Genomic DNA, 22,735 nt, shown 5'->3' with positions numbered 1-22,735 from the left:
CCATTTGCAAGCCCCAATATAAGAACTGGTCCACAGAAGGATGTCCAATGGATACTAAGTGGCTGGAGAAGAAGACGTTTACACAGCCTCTAAGAGGGAGGCCACAGACCTTACAGCGAAAATGTACCTTATTAAATGAAGCCACTGGAGGCCACCCTTTCCAGGACATCAAACTCAGTATCAGCGACAGCAGTACCTTACAAGCATTATTATTAAAAAAAAATGTTTAGGGCCAGCACTGTGGTGCGGCAGGTGAAGCCGCTGTTTACAATGCCCACATCTGAATCCCACTGCCTGTTCAGTCCCAGCTCCTCCACCGCTGATCCAGCTCGCTGCTTATGCACCCGGGAAGGCAACAGAAGGTGGCGCAAGAATTTCTGCCCCTGCCACCCATGTGGGAGACCGGATGGAGATCCAGGCTCTTGGCTTTGGCCCGGCCCAGTCTTGCCTGTTATGGCCATTTGGGGAGTGAACCAGCCGATGCAGGGGTTCTCTCTCTCTTTCTCTCTGTTGGTCTGCCTTTCAGAGAAATAAATAAATAAAACTTAAAAAAAAAAAAAGTTTAGCTGAATTTAATCATTAGGAAACAATCACATAAGTCCATAAATCCAGAATGTGGACTGTTTTACAGAACTGAGCTTTTTGTTAAGAAAAGGAAAGCAAATGTAATGAATCAAAAAATCTAGCTATTATAGCTCAAGAGACTTAGAGACATAACAACCAGATATAGAGATATAGTGTGTAAATCTTGACTGGATCCTAGATTAAAACAAAACAAACAAACAAAAACCCAGAAGAGCTTTCAAAGGCATTTAAGGTACAACTGGGAGAAGTTTAAAGGTGGACTCTATCTTAAGATGCCACTGTTTATGTTCATTTTTAGGGTGTGACAATGGCACAGAATGCCAGTATTTTAGGAGATCCATGTGAAAGTATTTAAGGGTGAAGCATTAATTATGCCTGCAATTTTTAAATATCTCAGCCAAAAGGTACATATAAAATGTATATAAAAAGTAACAGAACAAACATGGAAAAAAACGTCAGGAACTAGTTTATCTAAGCAAAGTATTTGGCTGTTTGCTGAATTATTCTTTCAACAGACAGGGCAGAAAATCGTTATAAAATTTTAAAAACAGAATGTTAAAGCTTCAAAACCATTTCCAGGTTGTGCCTCCAGTGCAGGTTGGAAGGGGCAATCCTCAGACGGCTCCTGGGGCTGACCGGAGTCGGGGATCCTAGGAACCAGCATTGCACGGACACAGGCTGATTCTCACGCTCTTCTAGGTCTGGAAACACCACCTTCATGGGTTTGTTTTTAGCTCCTTCCTCCCTGCAGTCTGCCGGCATCATGATGAGGTCTAACTCGCTGTGCAGCCTCCATGGCAGCAGGCCGGGAAATATTTCCCGAGTCAATTTATGAGGGCAGCAGCCAAGCACGTGGCTGTTGGTTAAGGTCAAAACCGTACTCTACTGCAAGTCCCAACTTCAGAGAAGTTTGAAGTGTTACCATAAAGGCAAAGCTGAAGCACAGAAAAGAGAATTTCCTTCACATGGTGTTCGGGTTTCATTTTTAACAGAGGAACAGCGACGGGAAAGAAAGGTGCCACAACTCAAATGTACTGCAACAAAACCCAGGACACACCAAAAGGAACATAAATGCTACTAGATACTGCAAGTTGTCGCTCCCCCTCTTCATGGAGGAACGACACTAAGCCCTGCCTAGGCTTCATATCCAAGTCACGGCACCATTATGTCGCTCCCCCTCTTCATGGAGGAACGACACTAAACCCTGCCTAGGCTTCATATCCGAGTCACGGCACCATTATGTCGCTCCCCGTCTTCGTGGAGGAACGACACAGGACCCTGCGCTGTTCTTTCGTCTGCTCGGCCCTCCCCGGGTTTGCTGCTGGTTCTTCCCGGGTTGGCTACCGTCCCTTCCACCTCCGTGGAAGGGCGGTTCCCCCTGGCCACTTTCCCCACTTCCGCAGGGGAGCGGCACACCGCCGGCCGGCTCTCTGGGGGCTGCACAGGTGTTCCTTCAGATAGATGTTCCCCTTAGATGTTCCTGGTGCATGTTGTCTCTCTCCTCCTTTATAGTCCTCCTCCGCCAATCCTAACTCTGCTACCCACACGCCGAGTACGCTGCTCTCCTCCAATCAGGAGCAGGTCCTACAGTTTATTGGTTGAACTGGAGGCAGCTGAGCAGAAGCTGTTTCTCCTCTCCCAGCGCCATATTGTGGGAGAGCAGATGCATAGAATAAGTCTTAATTCCAGTAACTTAGTCTAGTCCAGGTTGCTCCCCACACAAGTGCAGTGGCATCTGCGGTGGCAAGAGCTGAAGGCTCCCAAACCCTGCTTAACTGTCAAAAAATCTTTTTGTTCCTTTCTGATTTTTCTTTATTTTTGTTCCTATTTAAGGAATAAGTTGACAAAAGAAAACGTTACTGGAAGGTGGAAAAATGGGTCAGGCGAGGGCAGGACTGAGAGAAGGAGCCATGCAAGACAGGCTGTGGGAACAGGGGATTCAGACCCGCAGAAGCTCAAGTCCCAGCTACTCTGCTTCTGACCCAGCATTCCGTTACTGTGTCTGGGGAGGCAGTAGATGATGGCCTAAAAACTTGGGCCCCTGCCACTCACCTGGGAGATCCCGATGGAGTTCCTGCCTCTTGGCTTTAGCCTAGCCCAGCTCTTGCTATTGAAGAATGAACCAGCAGATATATAATCTCGCTCTCTCTCCCCTTTTGCCCTTTCTCTGTCACTCTGCTTTTCAAATAAGTAAATAAATAGATCTTAAAAAAATAAAGAAAGAAAGAACTGGTGTGTCTGCAATGGAGTGAAGGCAGAAACTTGATTTTCAAGTAAGTCTAAGAAATAGGACAAATTCTGGCTCTAGCTCATGGCCTGACAGAAGTCCAGTGATTCCAGTTCTGGACTGGGGCAGCTCAGGTCCAGCTGGAACAATCAGGTTGCTGCTCGGGCCTATGGCCCTCTCTCTGCATCCAGCTCCAGTACCCGTGAGCTGCTTTCCCCACCCAGCAGGGCCAGGGAGAGCCTTGTCGCGCAGCCCCCCATAGAACTGATAAGGTAGGAAGGCTAGGAGGCTCCACCAAGAAACGGTACAGCTCACGGTCAATGGGCACTAGCCATCAGCTCTGCAGGGTCCCCTACTCTCTGACACACACAGGCCACCAGAAGTCAGCTTCGAACAGGAAAGGAAAAGCACCCTGGAGGAAAGACAGTACTCAGCGAGAAGAAAACTGAACACATAAAACTACCATTCAGAGACTACAACCAGGGCTGGTATTTGGCTTAGTGGTTAAGACTCCTGCATCTCATATTGCAATACCTGGGTTCAACTCCCTGCTCTGATTCCCAATTCTCACTTTCCACTGACAGAGGCAGTGGTGATGGCCCAAGGAGTTGGGTCTCTGTCACCCATGTGAGAGACCTGGACTGAGTTCCCAGCTCCTAGCTTCAGACTGGGCCTGGACTGGACCATTGCGAGCATTTGGGGAGTGAACCAGTAAGTGGAGTATTGCGCATGCAAGTAAATTGTTTCAGAAAGAAAATGCAAGCATGAAATGGAATCCACATTTTAGTTTTTTAATAATTAAGAGAACAGGGGCCGGCGCCACGGCTCACTAGGCTAATCTTCCGCCTTGCGGCGCCGGCACACCGGGTTCTAGCCCCGGTCGGGGCACTGGATTCTGTCCTGGTTGCCCCTCTTCCAGGCCAGCTCTCTGCTGTGGCCAGGGAGGGCAGTGGAGGATGGCCCAAGTGCTTGGGCCCTGCACCCCATGGGAGACCAGGAGAAGCACCTGGCTCCTGCCATCGGATCAGCGCGGTGCGCCGGCCGCAGCACGCCGGCCGCGGCGGCCATTGGAGGGTGAACCAACGGCAAAGGAAGACCTTTCTCTCTGTCTCTCTCTCTCACTGTCCACTCTGCCTGTCAAATAAATAAATAAATAAAAGAGAACAGAACTCTTACAAATGAAAAATGATGGGGGAAATAACTTATAAAATCATTAGCAGAGTATAAATACAAAGAGGAAAAATATTCCAAGAAGTAAAGCTAAACTTTAAAATACCGAAAGATTGGAAATAAAACTAAAATACTGACCAAGGCAGTACTACAAAGTAACCAAAGAATAACTGAAGAAAATCCCCACAAGTGAAGATGCCCCTGGATCGTCAGGGCTCCAATCTCCAGTACCTGGATAAAGTACTCCAAGGCTGCACACCTTGGCTATCTGAGCACTGGCCATGTACCAGTAAGGCGGCTTCATTAAGCTGCAGCAGCCAGCAACCCAGAAACCCTCAGAGGCTTCAAACCAGAGATTCAGTGTTCAAGTTTATGTCAAGGGCAGAAACTGAGCACCATCATCTTGAATGTTGCAAGTTATTAATCCAGAGGTGGAGAAAACTCCAGAAGCAACTTCACTCTCACAGCTAAATCTGGGGCCCAGAAGTGAAGCAAGCGCTCTGCACAGCTCCCAGGCAGACCACTGTGCAGCCACTACATAAGGCCACCAGGCACAGGGGAGAGGAAGACAGTCCTAGCAGTAGGCAGGGCAGAGCGGACCGGAAATGTGTAGTGCACAATGACTGCTAGAGGCAAAAAGAAGACCCAACAACCTTCCAGAAAGAAAGGTCTGGCTTGGGGCCAGCATTGTGGCTTAACAGTTAAAGCTGCCACTTGAAATGCCAACATCCCATATAGGCGCTGGTTTGTGTCCAGGCTGCTCCACTTCTGATCCAGCTCTCTGCTAATGGCCTGGGAAAAGTGGCAGAGGATGGCCCGAGTGCTTAGACCCCTACCACCCCTACGGGAGACCTAGAAGAAGCTCCTGGCTATTGAGGCCATCTGGGGAGTGAGCCAGCGGATGGAAGATCTCTCTCTCTCTCTCTCTCTCACTGTTTCTCCCTCTCTCTTTCTCTTTAACTCACTTTCAAACAAATAAATATATCTTTAGAAAAAAAAAAATAAAGGAAGGGTCTGGCTTAAAACTCCTTAGCAACATGAGAAGCCAGCAAGGGATGGAACAATACCTTAAAAATTCTGGAGGGATCATTTTTCTAGAATTTCACAGTATCAGCAAGTGTGAAGGCAGAAAAGTCACTTATGGACAAAGTCTCAGCATTGACCTCCAATCAGATCCAAATCAGGGAGTGAAATAAGGAAGAGATCAAGTCAGAACCGGAGCCCTGTGGCAAGCAGGGGCAGGGCCGAGGCTGCCAGGCATACACAGCTGGTAGACTACGCCGGGATCCCTGTGGCACGTGCACACAGGTAACGTCCTGACACTTCCGAGCATCCATGGCAAAGACACGGACAACCGGCAAAGGCCATGGAGCTGGATCAGTCACAGTGCACAGACAGCGAAGCAAATAACAAAATCAGCCGAGTGTTAGCTTCCAGGGAGAACAAAGAGTAATGTACAAGGCTCACCATGAACAGCATTTAGAGAGTCATATAAGCCAACACTAATTGTTGATGATCTCAAAATCACACTACATGCATGAGAGGGGGAAGGGTGAGTGGATGAGAGGAGAGGAAAGAGAATAAACAATCGTCCTCCAAAGAACAGTCACTGGGTACGTGACATCTACAACTGAAAGCCAGGAAGCCTATGATTCAGCGGAACAGACAGACATCAAAGTAAGGAGCCAGAATGAGGCACTTGCTTCTGGGTGAGGGAAATGGTGGCAGCACCTGTCATGCTCTAGCAAACCTTGCAGGGGCTCTTCCACTGCAAACCCCACGAAGATTACCTAACTTTTTAAACAATATGAATGCTGAAAAGTAAAATAAAAACAAAAACTGAAGGTAACTCAAGCTGAGTCTCAGGAGTGACCTAGTAGGACTGGCAGGATTTTGCTACAACCCAGTGGGCAGGTACTATGCTCCTGGGATGAGCTGATGACACTGCTTTAACCGCTACAAGGGCTGAAACGCTCAGACACCATCCCTGTGCTCAAGGACTGGGAATTCCATTGATTAAGAAAAACAGACGTGGAAAAGAACTCCAGTGCAATGCAGGCCAGCAGGTGGTCACCCCCAAGGCCTGGTGCAGAAGAGTCGGTTCTATGAGAACAAGAAAGGAGATGGCCATGTGGACAACAAAGGTGTTGAGAAAGTTCTAGGAGATAGAAGGAGAAAGATTCACTGATCTGGAGTTCTGCTGGAGGGACATGCAGGGCCTTTCTGGAAGAGAGACAGACAGGGACAGTGTGTTTCATCTGGGAGCACTGGAGAAGGCAGGCAGAGATTAGCAAGCACAGGTGTCCTTGTTGATGGGGATTCTTAGCATCCCCGTATGACATCGATCAGAGCCCTGTGAAGTTTGTCCCGCAAAGCAGCTCAGACTTCACGACCACTGAATTATCCTGGTCCCAAGCTGCACAGAGGCCTCCCAGGCCTGCTTGCTCTGGCCCCTGTTTGCCTGGACAGCTTCATCACTGTTATTTCTGTTCTCACACTTCAAGGAAACTTCTCTTCTTTACACTCCTGGAATGTCCCCTGTTCTTGGCTGCCACAGGGCCTCTGCACATGCTGATCCTCTGGATACAGTCCCTCTTGTGCTCTCCTGTTAACTCTTTCCCTCCCTTCCTTCCTTGGCTGAAGCCTTGATCCCTGACTGCTCAGACATGTCACACACTCCCAGCACTCACACCCCAGCCTTGACCCCTGACTGCTGGGACATGTACACACTCCCAGCACTCACACCACCTGTAAGTTCCCTGACTGCTGGGACATGTACACACTCCCAGCACTCACACCACCTGTAAGTCCCCTGACTGCTGGGACATGTACACACTCCCAGCACTCACACCACCTGTAAGTCCCCTGACTGCTGGGACATGTACACACTCTCAGCACTCACACCCCAGCCTTGACCCCTGACTGCTCAGACATGTCACACCCTCCCAGCACTCACACCCCAGCCTTGACCCCTGACTGCTGGGACATGTCACACCCTCCCAGCACTCACACCCCAGCCTTGACCCCTGACTGCTCAGACATGTCACACCCTCCCAGCACTCACACCACCTGTAAGTCCCCTGACTGCTGGGACATGTACACACTCCCAGCACTCACACCACCTGTAAGTCCTCTGACTGCTGGGACATGTACACACTCCCAGCACTCACACCCCAGCCTTGACCCCTGACTGCTGGGACATGTACACACTCCCAGCACTCACACCCCAGCCTTGACCCCTGACTGCTGGGACATGTCACACCCTCCCAGCACTCACACCACCTGTAAGTTCCCTGACTGCTGGGACATGTACACACTCCCAGCACTCACACCACCTGTAAGTCCCCTGACTGCTGGGACATGTACACACTCTCAGCACTCACACCCCAGCCTTGACCCCTGACTGCTCAGACATGTCACACCCTCCCAGCACTCACACCCCAGCCTTGACCCCTGACTGCTGGGACATGTCACACCCTCCCAGCACTCACACCCCAGCCTTGACCCCTGACTGCTCAGACATGTCACACCCTCCCAGCACTCACACCACCTGTAAGTCCCCTGACTGCTGGGACATGTACACACTCCCAGCACTCACACCACCTGTAAGTCCTCTGACTGCTGGGACATGTACACACTCCCAGCACTCACACCCCAGCCTTGACCCCTGACTGCTCAGACATGTCACACCCTCCCAGCACTCACACCCCAGCCTTGACCCCTGACTGCTGGGACATGTCACACCCTCCCAGCACTCACACCACCTGTAAGTTCTCTGACTGCTGGGACATGTACACACTCCCAGCACTCACACCCCAGCCTTGACCCCTGACTGCTCAGACATGTCACACCCTCCCAGCACTCACACCCCAGCCTTGACCCCTGATGGCTGGGACATGTCACACCCTCCCAGCACTCACACCACCTGTAAGTCCCCTGACTGCTGGGACATGTCACACCCTCCCAGCACTCACACCACCTGTAAGTTCCCTGACTGCTGGGACATGTACACACTCCCAGCACTCACACCCCAGCCTTGACCCCTGACTGCTCAGACATGTCACACCCTCCCAGCACTCACACCACCTGTAAGTTCCCTGACTGCTGGGACATGTACACACTCCCAGCACTCACACCACCTGTAAGTCCCCTGACTGCTGGGACATGTACACACTCTCAGCACTCACACCCCAGCCTTGACCCCTGACTGCTCAGACATGTCACACCCTCCCAGCACTCACACCCCAGCCTTGACCCCTGACTGCTGGGACATGTCACACCCTCCCAGCACTCACACCCCAGCCTTGACCCCTGACTGCTGGGACATGTCACACCCTCCCAGCACTCACACCACCTGTAAGTCCCCTGACTGCTGGGACATGTACACACTCCCAGCACTCACACCACCTGTAAGTCCTCTGACTGCTGGGACATGTACACACTCCCAGCACTCACACCCCAGCCTTGACCCCTGACTGCTCAGACATGTCACACCCTCCCAGCACTCACACCACCTGTAAGTTCTCTGACTGCTGGGACATGTACACACTCCCAGCACTCACACCCCAGCCTTGACCCCTGACTGCTCAGACATGTCACACCCTCCCAGCACTCACACCCCAGCCTTGACCCCTGATGGCTGGGACATGTCACACCCTCCCAGCACTCACACCACCTGTAAGTCCCCTGACTGCTGGGACATGTCACACCCTCCCAGCACTCACACCACCTGTAAGTTCCCTTTCTTTGGTGATTATCCAATTCATGCCCACCTCACTTTCTTGGCCAGTTTCTCAGAGTGGGCTTCCCAGACCACAGCAAGAGCATCAGAGGGGAACCCATGGGAAATGCAAATTCTCTCACCACACCTCAGACCTACTGAATCACAAACAGGAGGTGGAAGCCAGCAATGTGTTTAAAAAAAAAGAAAAACCCTTAGGCGATTCTGAGGCCAGCTCAAGTCTGAGAGCCATGGAGCCCTGCAGGGTTTGCCAGGACAGGACAACTCCTTATTGTCCCCACCCACTGTGCTAGATTGTGTGGTCTAAGGAGGGGACACCAGGTGTTTTTACATCTCATGGTGTCCCCGGGAGCCAAGCTTTAGCGACAGAGACAGACAACAAGGAGGCCTTGGTAAGGCATCCTGTGAATGAATGGTGAGAAACTTCCCACAGCCCGTAATTCCCGTCCCTCATTATTTCTAAACCCCTGCATCTAACTCCAGAACCCACCCCCACCCCCGCCCGCAAATCAACACTGAATCTGCTGTGCAAAGACCTGGGTTCCAGCTCCAGCTCCCAGGCCCCAGTGGGCTTTCCCTCTGTGTAATCATGCAGGCAGTTTCTAATCGCACACTTGGCCTTACTTTCACACCTCCAAAGTGGAAATATAATCACAGAGCCTATTTCCCAGGATCAAGAGAATTCACTAATTCTTAGTAGCATGCAGGCTGTACATGGTTAAGCACTCACCAAATTTGGGTATTATTACTGTCCTAATCATAAGGATTTAACTTTAGCTGGTCTCTCCTCTCGGGGCTCAGCTCTCTAAGACAGACTGCAGACTAGCTCTTCTCTGCTTGCAAAAACTTCTTCCATCTCATGCCTATCCCAGGCCTCCAACCTCTGCAGGCAACCGGGAGCCCTGAGCTTCCCGGTCCCCACCTTCCTGGACAGCAGGGCTGTGGCCAGCCGGATGGGTGTCCTCACACTTGTCCAACCAGAGGGCAGCGGGAGTCCCTCTCCCGGGTCCCCAGGCACCTCTGGATTAAGGAACCCCACCAGTCAGCAGGTGTACTCCATCTCTCAGCGTGTGTGTGCCTGTCTGGGTGCTGGGATTCCAGGAGCCGTCTCTCCACGCGAGCTACTTCTAGCCCGATTTCCGTACGTACTAACAGCAGAAGTACTGACAGCGCGACTCAAACATATCCCTATCCGATACATGCTCAACAACAACAACAACAACAAGGCTTCTGGCTCCCTTTAAAGCAGAGGGTCCATCACCCGCCCGCAAAGTGGCCCACTGCAGGGCAGTGTCTCCAGGCAGCGCGCAGGGGGTGACCGCAGACGCCGGGAGCGCACGCCCCACCGCGCCCCGGGGGACACCTGGCACCACCGGACACCCGGGCGCGGCCGCGGGGGCTGCCAACGCTCGGCTCCCCAAGAGTTAAACGCTGAGTAATTTTCCTGCGGAGCAAACAGGCGAAGCGGGGACTCTGCCAACGGCAACGGTATTTTTATCCCACAGAGCCAGCGCCGTGCGCGGCCGCGGGTGTCCCCAGGGCTGTCCCCGCGCGGCTCGCTCCGGCATCGCCGGCCCGGACCCTCGGACGTGGACAGCGCGGCCGGGCTGGGCACCGCGGGGGTCGGCTGAGGACGCCGGGCGGTCACCGCGCCCCGGGGGCCAGGGCCCCCTCCGCCGGCCACCCGAGGTCCGCGCCGGGCCTAACCGGTCCGGGGCTGCGACCAAGTTGGCCGGCTGCTTCGCCGCCAGAGCGGAACGGGGCCGGAGCAGGAAGCGAGGGTCCCGTCCGGGTCGGGGCGGGACACCGCGCTGCAGGGCGACCCGGGCCGCTCCCCGCTCACAGTCCGCCACCCCGACCCCGCCGAGGCGCCGGGGAATGAATGGGGCTCCCTCGCCCGGCAGCGGGCGCGCACTCACAGGCGACGTAGGCGAGCAAGGCGATGCCCAGCAGCAGCTTCATCCTCCTACGGTTGACGGCTGACACGAGGCGCAGGAGCGCCTTGCTCACCATCCCCGGGCGCCGCGCCGGTCCAGGGCCGTGCCGCGCGGGGGCCGCCTGGCTGCACAATGCGCCGCGGCGGCGGCGGCGGCGGCCCGGGAGAGCCCCGCCCCCCGCCGCCCGCGCGACCCCGCCCCCGAGCGCGGAGCTTCCTGCCAGGGATTCCAGTACGCACGCGCCGACCCGCCCCCAAAGGCGCTCCGCCTTCGCCCTCCACGTCCCGCCCCCTCGCCACTCCCCTTCCCATCTCTTCTTCCCCGCAGGCGCAGGGGCTGCCGCTCGAGCATTGGCTTTTCGAAGAATGTGGCGGGAGGGGCGGGCCCGGCGAGCTGGGCGTGGCGCATGCGCGTTCGAACGTGTTTTCCCGGAGCGCTGAGGCGCGCGGGGCGGAGGCCCGGAGAGTGGTCCCCGCGCTGGCAGGGCGGGCGGCACGCGGTGGGCGCTGGAGTGTTGCCATAAAAGGAAACACTTATTTATCCTGTATTTGGCCGTGTCTTTGATCGCCTCCCTTTGAACGCTGACTGCTTCTCTGTTTGCTTGGTGTCTGGAAACCGCAGATTCCCCCAAACTCGAAACCCGCAGCCTGCTCTGTCACCAAGCTGCGACGGCGTCTTCGGAGGAGGACCGTTTAACTTAATTACGAGAAAAGTAATGCTAAGCATGGAAATGAGGATAACCCAAGGAAAGAGAAGGGGAAGATGAAATTGTGCAGGCTAGTTAAGGGGTGAATGGCGGTGCTGGACTGGTTCCCCCGATTACCTGAGTTTCTTCCTTCAGTCAACATTTGTGGAATGGACTTGTGTCCAGAGATCCGCGGGCGGGCGGGGGGCGGGGCGCTGGACCCTTGGGCAAGAGACGGACAGGGCCACCACAAGCCAGCCCCCCCCCCCCCCAAGGAGACCCCATAAAGCAGCTGGGAGCGCAAGCCACAAATCCTGGTCTCTAGTCACAGAGAGAAATCTGGCAGGATTTTGCCAGACTCAGCAATGGAAGAACCGTTGTGTATTACAAACCTCCAAGGAAAATGCTTATAGCCAGCAGTAAAGCTGGTCCTAGGTTAAGTCCTTCAAACCGTGCAGCAGGAATGCTGGGGCTCTGGTCCCTCCCACCCTCCCTGTCAACGCCTGGAGAACCACTGACTGGGACAAACTGGGCACTTTGGCCCAGGGCAGAGCCAGTCTGCAGCCACGTTGCTGCTGTCCGTGCTGCTCACCAGCGGGAGAGTCTTCCAGAAGCCCGCTGCCCGCCTCTGACGTCCAGGGTGAGTGACAGAGCACCTGGCGTGGAGGTCAGAGGCTTGGGGTCACAGAGGGGCCGGACCCCGGAGCACACCATCGGGAACAGATCGATTTTGTCTGTGTCTGCGCTCCCTTATCACTGGCGTTCTGGATTTGGGTTAGATCCATTTTTTAAAAAAGAGTAATTCTGAGGTCCTCCCACTCTCTGAATCTATGGTTTTTAGGTTAAAGATGAGGAGCAGAAGTGAATATTATTTTGTGAACACCTACTCTACAGGCGTAATGAGATTTGAAGCCTGTTGGCAGATGTCAAGCTATTAGGTTGTAAGTTAATAGATATACATTCAAGCACACCAGAAACTGTGGGATATTTGCCATTTCTGTACAAAACGCCTTAAACCCAACCTTCCTAATTGAGCCTTTTTTCTACTGCTAGCTACCTTGGCCAACTTCTCCTGTCCTGTTAGATTAAGTCTGTGGAAATGTCATTAACACCTGCAGCTGATGTAGCTGCTGCTGTCACTACTGCCACCCAGAAGACCAGCTCAGCCACAGCCAGAATCAGGGAGCAAAGCACAGTGCAAGAGCTGTGTGCACCCAGTGGAGTCAAATAGGCCTGGCAAAAGGAGATGGTGGAGGCCCTCCAAGCCCTTCTAGAATGTGTTGGACCTTGGCCTGTCTTGTCTCTTCCCAGCCCATCCCCCACCCCCACCTTCCTAACAGGCTGCAGGCTCCTGTCCCAGCCTCCATCTCGCCCTTGCCATCAGCCCCTCATTTTTCCCATGGATCTGTGAACAACCATATTTTTGAGCAATTACTGGTGATCAGGCAGTGTTCCTGCCACGTAGGGCAATTTTTAAATGAATCATATTATGGCTCCTCTCCTAGAATGTGAAAAGCCTAAGGAGGAGAGAACACTAATATTTATGAAGCATCTACAATGTGCCCTGGGCTGTTATGTGAGACACTTTCATACACTATCTCACTGAACTCTGGTAGGAAAGAGCACTGAGGGGTAGGGTTGCTGTGGCGGCTTTATTTTTTAACCCCCTTTAATCTTTTTAAAATTTATTCATTTTGAAACTAAGAACTAAAAATTATATATATTTGTGGTGTACAACACAATGTTTTGTGAAAGTGGAAGTAATTCACATGTCCAGGAATTCACAGCTTGTTGTGTTTTTTGGTTGGGAATGTTCACAGTTAGAACACCTTGCTATTATTCTAATCACCATGTTGTACAATGGCTCTCTTGAACTTCTTCCTCCCAACTGAAATGTAGACTCTGTTGACCAGTATTTCTCTGATCTCCCTTTCCCCATATCACTAACTGCCATTCTGCTCTCTGCTTCTATGAGTTCAGCATTTTTAGATCCAACATACATTTGTCTTCTCATGTCTGATTTATTTCACTTAGCATGATGTCCTCTATGTCTATCCATGCTGTCACAAATGACAAGATGTCCTCTTTTTAAGGCCGAGTAGTATTCCGTGGTGGGTATATGCACAGTTCCTTTATCCATTTGTTAATCGATGAGCACATGGGTTGCTCTCACCTCTTGGCTATTGTGAATATTGCTGCTATGAATTTAAGTGTACAAATATCTGTTTGAAACCCTGTTTTGATTTTTTGGAAATGGAACTGCAGGACCATGTGATAGTTCTATGTTTGAGTGTTTCAAGGGACCTCTGTGTTTTGTTCCTTAATACTAATTTGCATTGCGGAGAAACTGCAGCTCTGAGCATTTGGCAAGTGTCCAGGCTTACCAGTCATGTAGCTGTGAGCGTTAGACTGGGATTTCAAGGCACCCTTTTCGCCTACTGAGGACATTTTTTTCTGTAGGAGAGCACGGCCTGGGGCAGAAGTGGCTGGCATTCATGGTGCAATGTGGTGAGTCCACACTGGAGCTGGAAGAATGGCAAAGGAATTTCACAAGAGGGAAACGTGCCGTGAGGCCATGCAGTAGGGCTTGTCATGGCCTGTCCAGCTGGCATAGGCTCACAGAGCTAACTGCTACCAGCTCTTCCTGTGGGAGTGTTTACACCATGGAAAGGAGCAGTGGCTACAAATCAGGGATTTTTTTTTTTTAATCAGCATACTTCTGCTTTCAGGTGAGGATACTGGGAGACGAGAAGGAGAGAGGGAGAGGGGGAGGGGGAGGGGGAGAGAGAGGGAGACCTTGCAGAGCTGAAACAGAAAGGATGTATTTTGATTCACACATATTGAGCAGTGGCCTCAGTAGGAGAGAGCTATCTAAGGTGTCTTTGTGTGATGAGCAGAGAACAAGAAGAGAGGACCTAAGGCATGGTGCAAAGGAAAGATCCTGAAAGGCGCGGAGGCTTGGTGCACAGCAGACATCCATTGCGCTCCTCTCAAAGGGTTTTGCAGGCTTCTCACAGGTAGCCTCTTGGGCTCCGTCTGTACTTCTGGACTGTGTTCTGGGCTCTGCTGGAGCTACAAGTGTACACACTGCTTCTTCAGATTTCCTGTTGGGTTTGGCCAAGCGGAGGCCCTGGCGGAAGATCAATGAATAAAAGAAAGGTGCTTCTGCAACTGGCTCTCCCATCGTGGCTGTTGCCAGTGGTTGCTGGCAGTTGTTGGCATCGCCTGCGGCAGCAGCAGAGGTAAAATGATTCTGGACCCCAGCAGCCCCCTGAGGGAGGCAGCATCTTTTCAGATGTCCCACTGCAGTCAAGGTCTCCCTTCTGGGCTGATCAGAGCTGACTGTCCACAGGCATTCCTGGCTTCTGGTCTCTGGAGAGTCCATCTTTCCTTCCACACTTACAGAATCCCAGCTTCTAAACCCTGCCAATGTCTTTGGAACCAAACCCCTGGCTTGAATGCTTTGTTTAAAATACCTAGAATAATTTTCCTATCTAAGCCCTGTTGAATAATAAATCTTCCCATAAGAAATGTGCCAAAGAAAGCCTGCTTGCTGGTCTACTTCTGAGCGGCCTGACCTGAAGCTGCACCTCTTCTCTGTGGTCAGAGCCATCTTCCTGGTGCTGAGTGGCCATGCATCCTTCCCTGGAGTTCCTCTCTAGAGGCTGTTACTCCATTCCCCGGGTCTCAGTCAAGGGCTATCGCTGCCCTATTGCTTTAGTACCTCCCTCCCTTCACCCCAGGAAGAAAGTGAGTACACTATAACTTACCACGGGATTTGGAGAGACAGACGGGTTTAATACCATGGTACAAATAAATTGAAATTGCAAATCTAACATGCCTGTTCCTGAGCTATTTTCTAGTGGATTTTTTCTAAAGGACAGTTTTATAGAAAATTTGAGAAGATGGTGTGAGAAGTTCTCATATACCCAATACCAGTTTCTCTCTATTGTTAACAGCTTGCATCCATATGGAGTTTTCGTCATTTGTGTCAAGAGTTCACATTATCCACAAGATTCGTGACTATTAATGTTAGCCTTGATCTGGTCAAGTTCAGCTGAGGCAGTGTTTACCAGCTTTCTCCCCTGTAAAGTTATTTTCCCCACCCTTTCTGTAATGGTGCTCTTTGGAAGGAAGTCAGCTGGGCACAGCCCACACTGATGGGTGGGGAGCTAGGGTCTTCCTCTTTTAGGGTGGAGGAACTACATAAAATATTAGCAATTCTGCACAGGGCTGTGTTGTCTGCCTTTGTTAATTTATGCAATCCTTCCTTTATATCAGTATGAACTCATGGATAGTTATTTTATACTTTGAATATACTACTACTTAATTTACTTTTTTGCTCAAATTATTCTACCTTATGTTATTGGGAGCTCTTTCACTCGGCTCCTGTGCCCCTTTGATACCCTCCTGTCATTGTGAGGTGTCTTATATTTTCTTTTTTTAAACATTATTTATTTTTAGAGAGACAGATGGATAGAGAAAAAGAGAGAAAGAGCGAGAGCAAGAGAGAGAGAGAGAAAGAGAGAGAGCAAGCTCCCATTATTTGGTTCACTTCCCAAATGCCCACAATGACCGGGGCTGGGTTGGGCTGAAGCTGGGAACCAGGAACATAATCCAGGTCTCCTACGTGGGTAGCAAGAACACAGTTACTTAAGCCACTACCAGCTGTCTCCAATGATCAGCGTTGATGGGAAGCTGGAATCTGGAGCTGGAACCAGGAATTGAAGCCATAAACTCTAGCATGGGATGGGGAAATCCTAACTGGTGGCTTACAATTTGGCTAAATGCCCCCTCCTTCATTTTTGGCATTTTCTTCTTTCTTACACTGCAAAATATTCCAAGCTCATCTTTTATATTTCTTGCCCTACATTTAGATTCAATCATTTTCTCCAAGGATTCCTGGTTCTTTTTGTTGGAAAAGGGTATTGGAAACCAAAGTCTGGAACTAGACGTGCTGACACAACAGGGATATCATTATTCTAGGCCTTTGTGGCTGACAGAACATAGAAATGTGTGTGTGCTTTCTTAATCTATGTGTATACACATGTTAATGAATACATATTCCTAGAGGTGCCCATCTGAGGCTGTCAACAGGACTTCCCCTTGATGTCTCCAACTATAATCTATTGACACATGGATCATTCTGGCCTCCTCCCCTGCTAGCTCCTCACACAAAAGGTGTGAAACCTGACTCCCACCATCTGCCTTCCAGTTGCTAAATTGTTCAGTTCCAGTGAACATGGATAGCAGTGCGAATTAAGAATCTGATCACCTCATCACTAGGAATAGTGTCTGTATGGGCTTTTTTCCCTACACATACACACACAAGCCTGCAAAAATGTCATGGAAAAGCAAAATTAAAATATGAGTTTACTTTGGTATGGAAAAAATCTGGGCACAAAACTTTTTTGCATGATACCTGGAAAATATGCATTTTGAAAAGCCATGCATGCACTTAAAAAGTCTGTGTACATTCCATTTTCCCACTTTTTGAGGTACCCTTGTGTACACACACACAGATACACACACACCCCTTTTCTTCTCTCATTTTCTCATCCCTTCTCCCACCTCCCATCCCAACCCAATGCTAGATTTGCTGTTTATTTCTGTTTCTGTGCAGTGCAGTTTATCTTCCCTAATAACTCCCTACCTTAATGGTCTTACCTTCCTCTCCCAAACTTACTGATAAAAATGTCTTTGTAGGCAAATCCAATTCCCTCCCTAGAAAGTACTTGGTTTACAGTGTCATCTTGAGCCTGATCAGGATGAGAGTCTGGTTTGCTCTCTGCAAACAGCAGGTGTTCCTGTCTGTCACGGGCACCCACTCCCATTGTCCAGGGAGGGTTCTGGCAGTAGGAGCAATCTCAGGGACAGAGCCTGGCACAGATGCTGCAACAACAGTGCAGGTGGACTGGGCAGAGAAAGCTAGTCATTGTAACTGACACATGCAGCCCTGCTTCTTTCTTGTGCAAGATGGAATTCCCCCTCCAGGTGGGAAACATGGTCCTGAGTTCTAGGGTCACCATACAGGTGGCAACAAGCTACAGCCTGTGGCTGCCTATTTTTGTATGGCCTGCAATCTAAGAATGGTTTTACATTTTAAATGCTTAAAACATTAAATCAAAGGAAAATAATATTTTGTGACATGAAAAATATCTAAAACTCACGTGTATGTGTCCATCGAGTTTTACCGGAACATAATCCCATTCACCCATTCAATTGCTTTTGTGCTGCAAAGATGAGAGTTGTGCAGATGCACCAGACTCTGTGTGACACCCTTATCCTTTACCTTTTTGCTCCACACACTACAAATAGTGTCACACAGCCATAATGCACCACAATTTCAATTGCAACACTGTGTGTGACATTTGTATTATTAGTACATATTCACTAGGTTAAAATGAGAAAAACACAAGAAGTAGACATCATGTGTCATGCTTTAAAAAAAAATTTATTTATTTGAGAAGCAGAGAGAGCTCCCATCTGCTGGTTCATTCCCCAAATGCTTACAACAGCTAGGGCTGGACCAAGGGCAGAGCTGGGTGCTGGGTGTTGGGAGCTCAATCCAGATCTCCCACGTGAGTGGCAGGAACCCATTTACTTGGGCTATCACCACTGAATCCCAGGCTCAGCATTCGTAGGAAACTGGAATTGGGAACCTGAGCCAAGAATCAAACATAGTTACTCCAATATGGGATGTGAATTTCTTTTTTTTTTTTTTAAAGATTTATTTTATTTATTTGAAAGAGTTACAGAATGAGGGAGGGAGGGAGGGAGAGAGAGAGAGACAGAGAGAGAGAAAGAGAGAAAGAGAGAGAAAGAGATCTTCCATCCACTGGTTTACTCCCCAGATGGCCACAACTGCCAGGGCTAGGTTGAAGCCAGGAGTCAGGAGCTTCTTCTGGATCTCCTATGTGGGTGCAGGGGCCCAAGGACTTGGGCCATCTTCCACTGCTTTCCCAGGCCACAGCAGAGAGCTGGATCAGAAGTGGAGCAGCTGGGGATGTGAATTTCTTACCTGGTATTTTAACTGCTGGGCCAAACATGCTCCCCTTTGTGTCATGTTTTTAAGGAACCTTAGACTCTGGATCATTTTATTGGATTGGAGGACAAACAGCTGAGACCAGCAGAGGCAGCAGCCTGTGCCCTCTCCTGCCCGCCCTCCACTCCACCCTCCCTTTCCTTCTTTCTTTCCTCCTTCTTCCTCCTTCTCCTCCACCCCCTCTCCCATCTGTGTGTCATCCTCTGCCTGCCCGTGGGTGCCCCTCTTGCCTTCTTGCCTGCCCCTATTCTCCCCTAACACTGCCTCCCACCCATCCCCTTCCCACCTGCTCCCCTTTTCCCTTCAATTGCCTGGCACATGGAGTTTTGGCTTCACCCCCACCAGTGACCAAAGACTTGACCACTCAAAGTCTAGCTCCCAAGAGCACTGGTTGGCATGGATACCATGTGATAGAAGGTGGATTAAATGTCACTGTCACCATGCGGCTACTTATTCATGGCAAGGAAGATGTCAGTATCATCATCAGACAGAAAAATCTGTTACGAAGATGCACAAGAGAGCGGTGCACATATCAACATCTCAGAAGGGAACTGTCTTGAGAGCATTATCACTTTGGCCCCACTAATGCCATCTTCAAGGCACTGACTATGATCTTTGACAAACTGGAAGAGGACCTCAGCAGCTCTATGACCAATAACACAGCTGCCAGTAGACCTCCGGTTACCCTGAGGCTGGCGGTTCCTGCCAGTCAGTGTGGCTCTCTCATTGGAAAATGTGGTTGCAAGATCAAGGAAATACGAAAAGGGGATCAGGTGCAGGTGGCAGGGGATGTGCTCCCCACCTCAACTGAGTAGGCCATCACTATTGCTGGCATCCTGCAATCCATCATTGAGTGTGTCAAACGGATATGTGTGGTCATGTTGGAGTCCCCCCGAAGGACGTGACCAACCTGTACCAGCCCAAGCCATCAAGTTCTCCAGTCCTTTTTGTAGGTGGTCAGGACAGGTACAGCACAGGCAGTGACAGTGCAAGCTTTTCCCACACTACCCCGTCCATGTGCCTCAACCCTGACGTGGAGGGACCACCTCTGGAGTTGACCAAGCTGCACCAGTTGGCAATGCAACGGTCTCATTTTCCCATGACCCATGACAACACCGGATTCAGTGGCACTGAATCCAGCTCTCCAGAGGTTAAAGGCTATTAGGCAGGTCTGGGTGCATCTGCTCAGACTACTTCTCATGAACTCACCATTCTAAATGATTTAATTGGCTGCATAATTCAGTGTCAAGGCAGCAAAATCAATGACAGCGGTCAGATGTCTGTGGCATGGATCAAAATTGCAAGCCAAGTAGAAAGATCTACTGATAGGCAGGTTATCATCACTGGATCTGTTGCCAGCATTAGCCAGGCTGAGTCTCTAATCTATGTCAGGCTCTCCTTGGAGACGGGTGGCATGGGGAGCAGCTGAACAATGCAGATTCATCCATAATCCTTTTCTGCTTTTCACCATCCATGATCCATCTGTGTAGTTCTGAGCAGTCAGCAATTCCGAGTTTTAGTTTGTAAATTTGCAGCTTCTACACACTTTATCATTCACTCGTGATTTTTTAATTAGAAGCATTTTAATTCCTTTAAAAAAAAGAATTCAAACAATTGTTCTCATTATGCAGTGACACCATAGTTGCATGAATGAATTCTTGCATAGCTTGGCATTATCAGGCTAAGCACCCACAGCAATATTCCCAATTCACAGGAACGTAACAGCAGAAAAAGCTGAACATCTAAAACAGATCATCTCACTTAGCAGATTTTTTTTTCACAAAATGAAAAGGAAACTACAAAGTAAATTTGTAAGTAACTCATTTGTTAGCTAAGCAAGGATAATCATTTATCAATAGTAAATTAAGTAAATAATATTTTGTTGCAGTAGCCAAACAAATATATCTAGATGTAACACACTTGTTTAAAACTATTATCCTTTTGGTGAGAAATAGTTACTTATAGAGTCAATGATTTTGGAAACCCCATCAACAGTCAACTTAAAAAGAGGGAAAATGTGTTTTCCTCTTGGTTCTTGATGAATTAATAAATTTTACTGACACTGCTCGACTGTTTTTTATTTTGGAAAGTTAGTGGTGAACTTGAGGGAACTGGAGAATTAGCCTCTATAATCTGTGAGGAAAAACTATGGGTGAGAATATTTTCAGAGGTTGAGAAAATATGAATTCAATGCAACCTGAAATGCAATCTGCTAATATGTGCTTCATCTGATGGAGATAGAGTATGTGGAGTACAATATCAGCTAAGTTGGACATGTTTATAATGTTTGGGGAAATGCAAGGAGAGAGAGAGAGAGAGAAGGGAGAGAGAGAGAGAGAGAGAGAGAGAGAGAGAGAGAGAGTGAGAAAGAATCTCCCATCTGCTGGTTTATGCCCCAAATGCCCATAGCAGCTGAAGCTGAGCCAAACTAAAGTCAGGAGCCAGGAACTCAATCCAGGTCTCCTATATGGGTGGCAGGGAACCCAACGACTTGGGCCACCACCTGCTTCCTTCCGGGGTGTGCATTATCAGGAAGTTGGAACCAGGTGCAAAGCTGTCTCAAACCTAGGCACTCCAATATGGGATGCAGACTTCCCAAGTGGTACCTTAACTGCCACAGCAAATGTTTGCCCTTCATTATATTATTGGTTAGCAGGCTATTGCTGGAAAATATGTGACTATATCATGTGATACTGAACTATCTATGTCAGTAGTGACTTCATCCTCTCCATTAAACTTAGCCACCATCAGTTTTGTGATCTTTTGTCAGAAACGCAAGCTGAACGTTGTTGGGGCTCAAACAGTGATACCCAAATACTGATGCCTTGACAGGCAGACAGGCCTTAGAACCTGCATGGAATCAAGGTCCTTTTGACTTTATTTATTTATTTATTTTACAGATAACGTTAGACAGTGAGAGAGAGAGAGACAGAGAGAAATGTCTTCTTTCCGTTGGTTCACCCCCCAAAAGGCCATTACAACTGGAGCTACGCCGATCCAAAGCCAGGAGCCAGGTGCTTCCTCCTGGTCTCCCACGTGGGCGCAGGGGCCCAAGCACTTGGGCCATCCTCCACTGCCCTCCTGGGCCACAGCAGAGAGCTGGACTGGAAGAGGAGCAGCCGGGACTAGAAGCTGGTGCCCATATGGGATGCCGGCGCCGCAGGCTGAAGATTAACCAAATGAGCCACGGCACCGGCCCCTGACTTTCCCTTGTCATATACCCCTTACCCCTGAATCAGCACAGAAAGAGGCCTTCTGCAAAGTTTCCTTCTCTGCCAAGGAGAAATGACTATCTCCAGTCCCTTCCCTGCGTTTCCATGAACTACATTCATATTGCAGGAACAAAGACGGATAGTCTGTCTATGTGCCCAGACAGACTTTTGTCACACACACCATTATCTTCCATTTCACTCCCATTCAGTATTCCACAGGGAATCATTTATAATCCATTGTTCCTTCTTGGGGCCAAACATTCTTTGTCTCAACTTATTATATGTTCTCCAAACCTTTTGAATTCCTCTAAAAGTCCTTTACTGTTCCCCTAGAAGTTCCTATTCTCCCCCGCCACTAACGTTAAGAGGGTTTGTAAGCTTATGAGTAATGTTGGGCTTTGGGTAACATATCTTGTGATTTTCCTCATGCTATGATTTTCCTGCTTTTTCACCTTAATAAAAGTATATGCCTTTTCTTTTATTTAGTTCATCTTTGTCCTTATATTCAGTGAACCTTAGGAAAATAAAGGGGACATTTATTTGCCCTTGACACTATCTTCACTTGCCTTACCACACGTCAGTTCAATGACTTGCCAATGGAAAGTTTTATTGTCATTTTTTTGGCTCAAGCTGAAATTGAATTTATGCCAAAAAAAAAAAAAAACCTCCACTTAATTGCACTTAACTCTTCTTACCCAACATGAAATAGCTTTGAAAAGTAGTTTCTCCTGCGGAGTTGATAATGTTTATTAATGAATTCATTCTAAAATTACAAGGTTAAACAACACTTCCATGCAAAACAAAGTGTGGTACAACCATTCAATAACAACTAATGTTTAAAGTGAAGTAATGTTGGGGCTGGTGCTGTGGCATAGAAGGTAAGGCTGCCGCCTGCAGTGCCAGCATCCCATGTGGGTGCTGGTTTGAGACCTGGCTGCTCCACTTCCAATCTAGATCTCTGCTGTGGCCTGGGAAAGCAGTAGAAGATGGCCCAAGTGCTTGGGCCCCTGCACTCACGTGGGAGACCTGAAAGAATCTCCTGGCCCCTGGTTTTGGGTCAGTGCAATTCTGGCCATGGCGGCCAACTGGGGAGTGAACCAGTGGGTAGAAGACCTCTCTCCTCTCTCTCTCTC

The 22,735-nt window shown here is 49.5% G+C and overlaps 1 protein-coding gene and 1 pseudogene across 3 annotated transcripts in view; one reads left to right on the top strand and one right to left on the bottom strand.

Annotated features, from left to right (window-relative positions):
- Positions 1-10,839, bottom strand: part of UXS1 (UDP-glucuronate decarboxylase 1) — a 100,994-nt gene extending 90,155 nt beyond the window's left edge. For 2 of the 3 annotated variants that reach the window (XM_051834846.2, XM_051834855.2), the window contains exon 1: positions 10,643-10,839. In XM_051834846.2, coding sequence (XP_051690806.1) covers positions 10,643-10,736 — 94 coding nt within the window. In that variant the 5' untranslated portion in view covers positions 10,737-10,839. Of the gene's footprint in view, positions 1-10,638 lie in introns of all 3 variants that reach the window. The other variant, XM_070068699.1, reaches the window with a different exon arrangement.
- Positions 10,793-20,658, top strand: LOC127489651 (uncharacterized; annotated as a pseudogene).
- Positions 20,659-22,735: the final 2,077 nt, after the last annotated feature.

This window comes from Oryctolagus cuniculus, chromosome 2 (assembly GCF_964237555.1).
Source record: "Oryctolagus cuniculus chromosome 2, mOryCun1.1, whole genome shotgun sequence".
NCBI lineage: Eukaryota > Metazoa > Chordata > Mammalia > Lagomorpha > Leporidae > Oryctolagus > Oryctolagus cuniculus.
The sequence above is the reverse complement of the archived record's forward strand: the minus strand, read 5'-3'. Positions and strand labels throughout refer to the sequence as shown.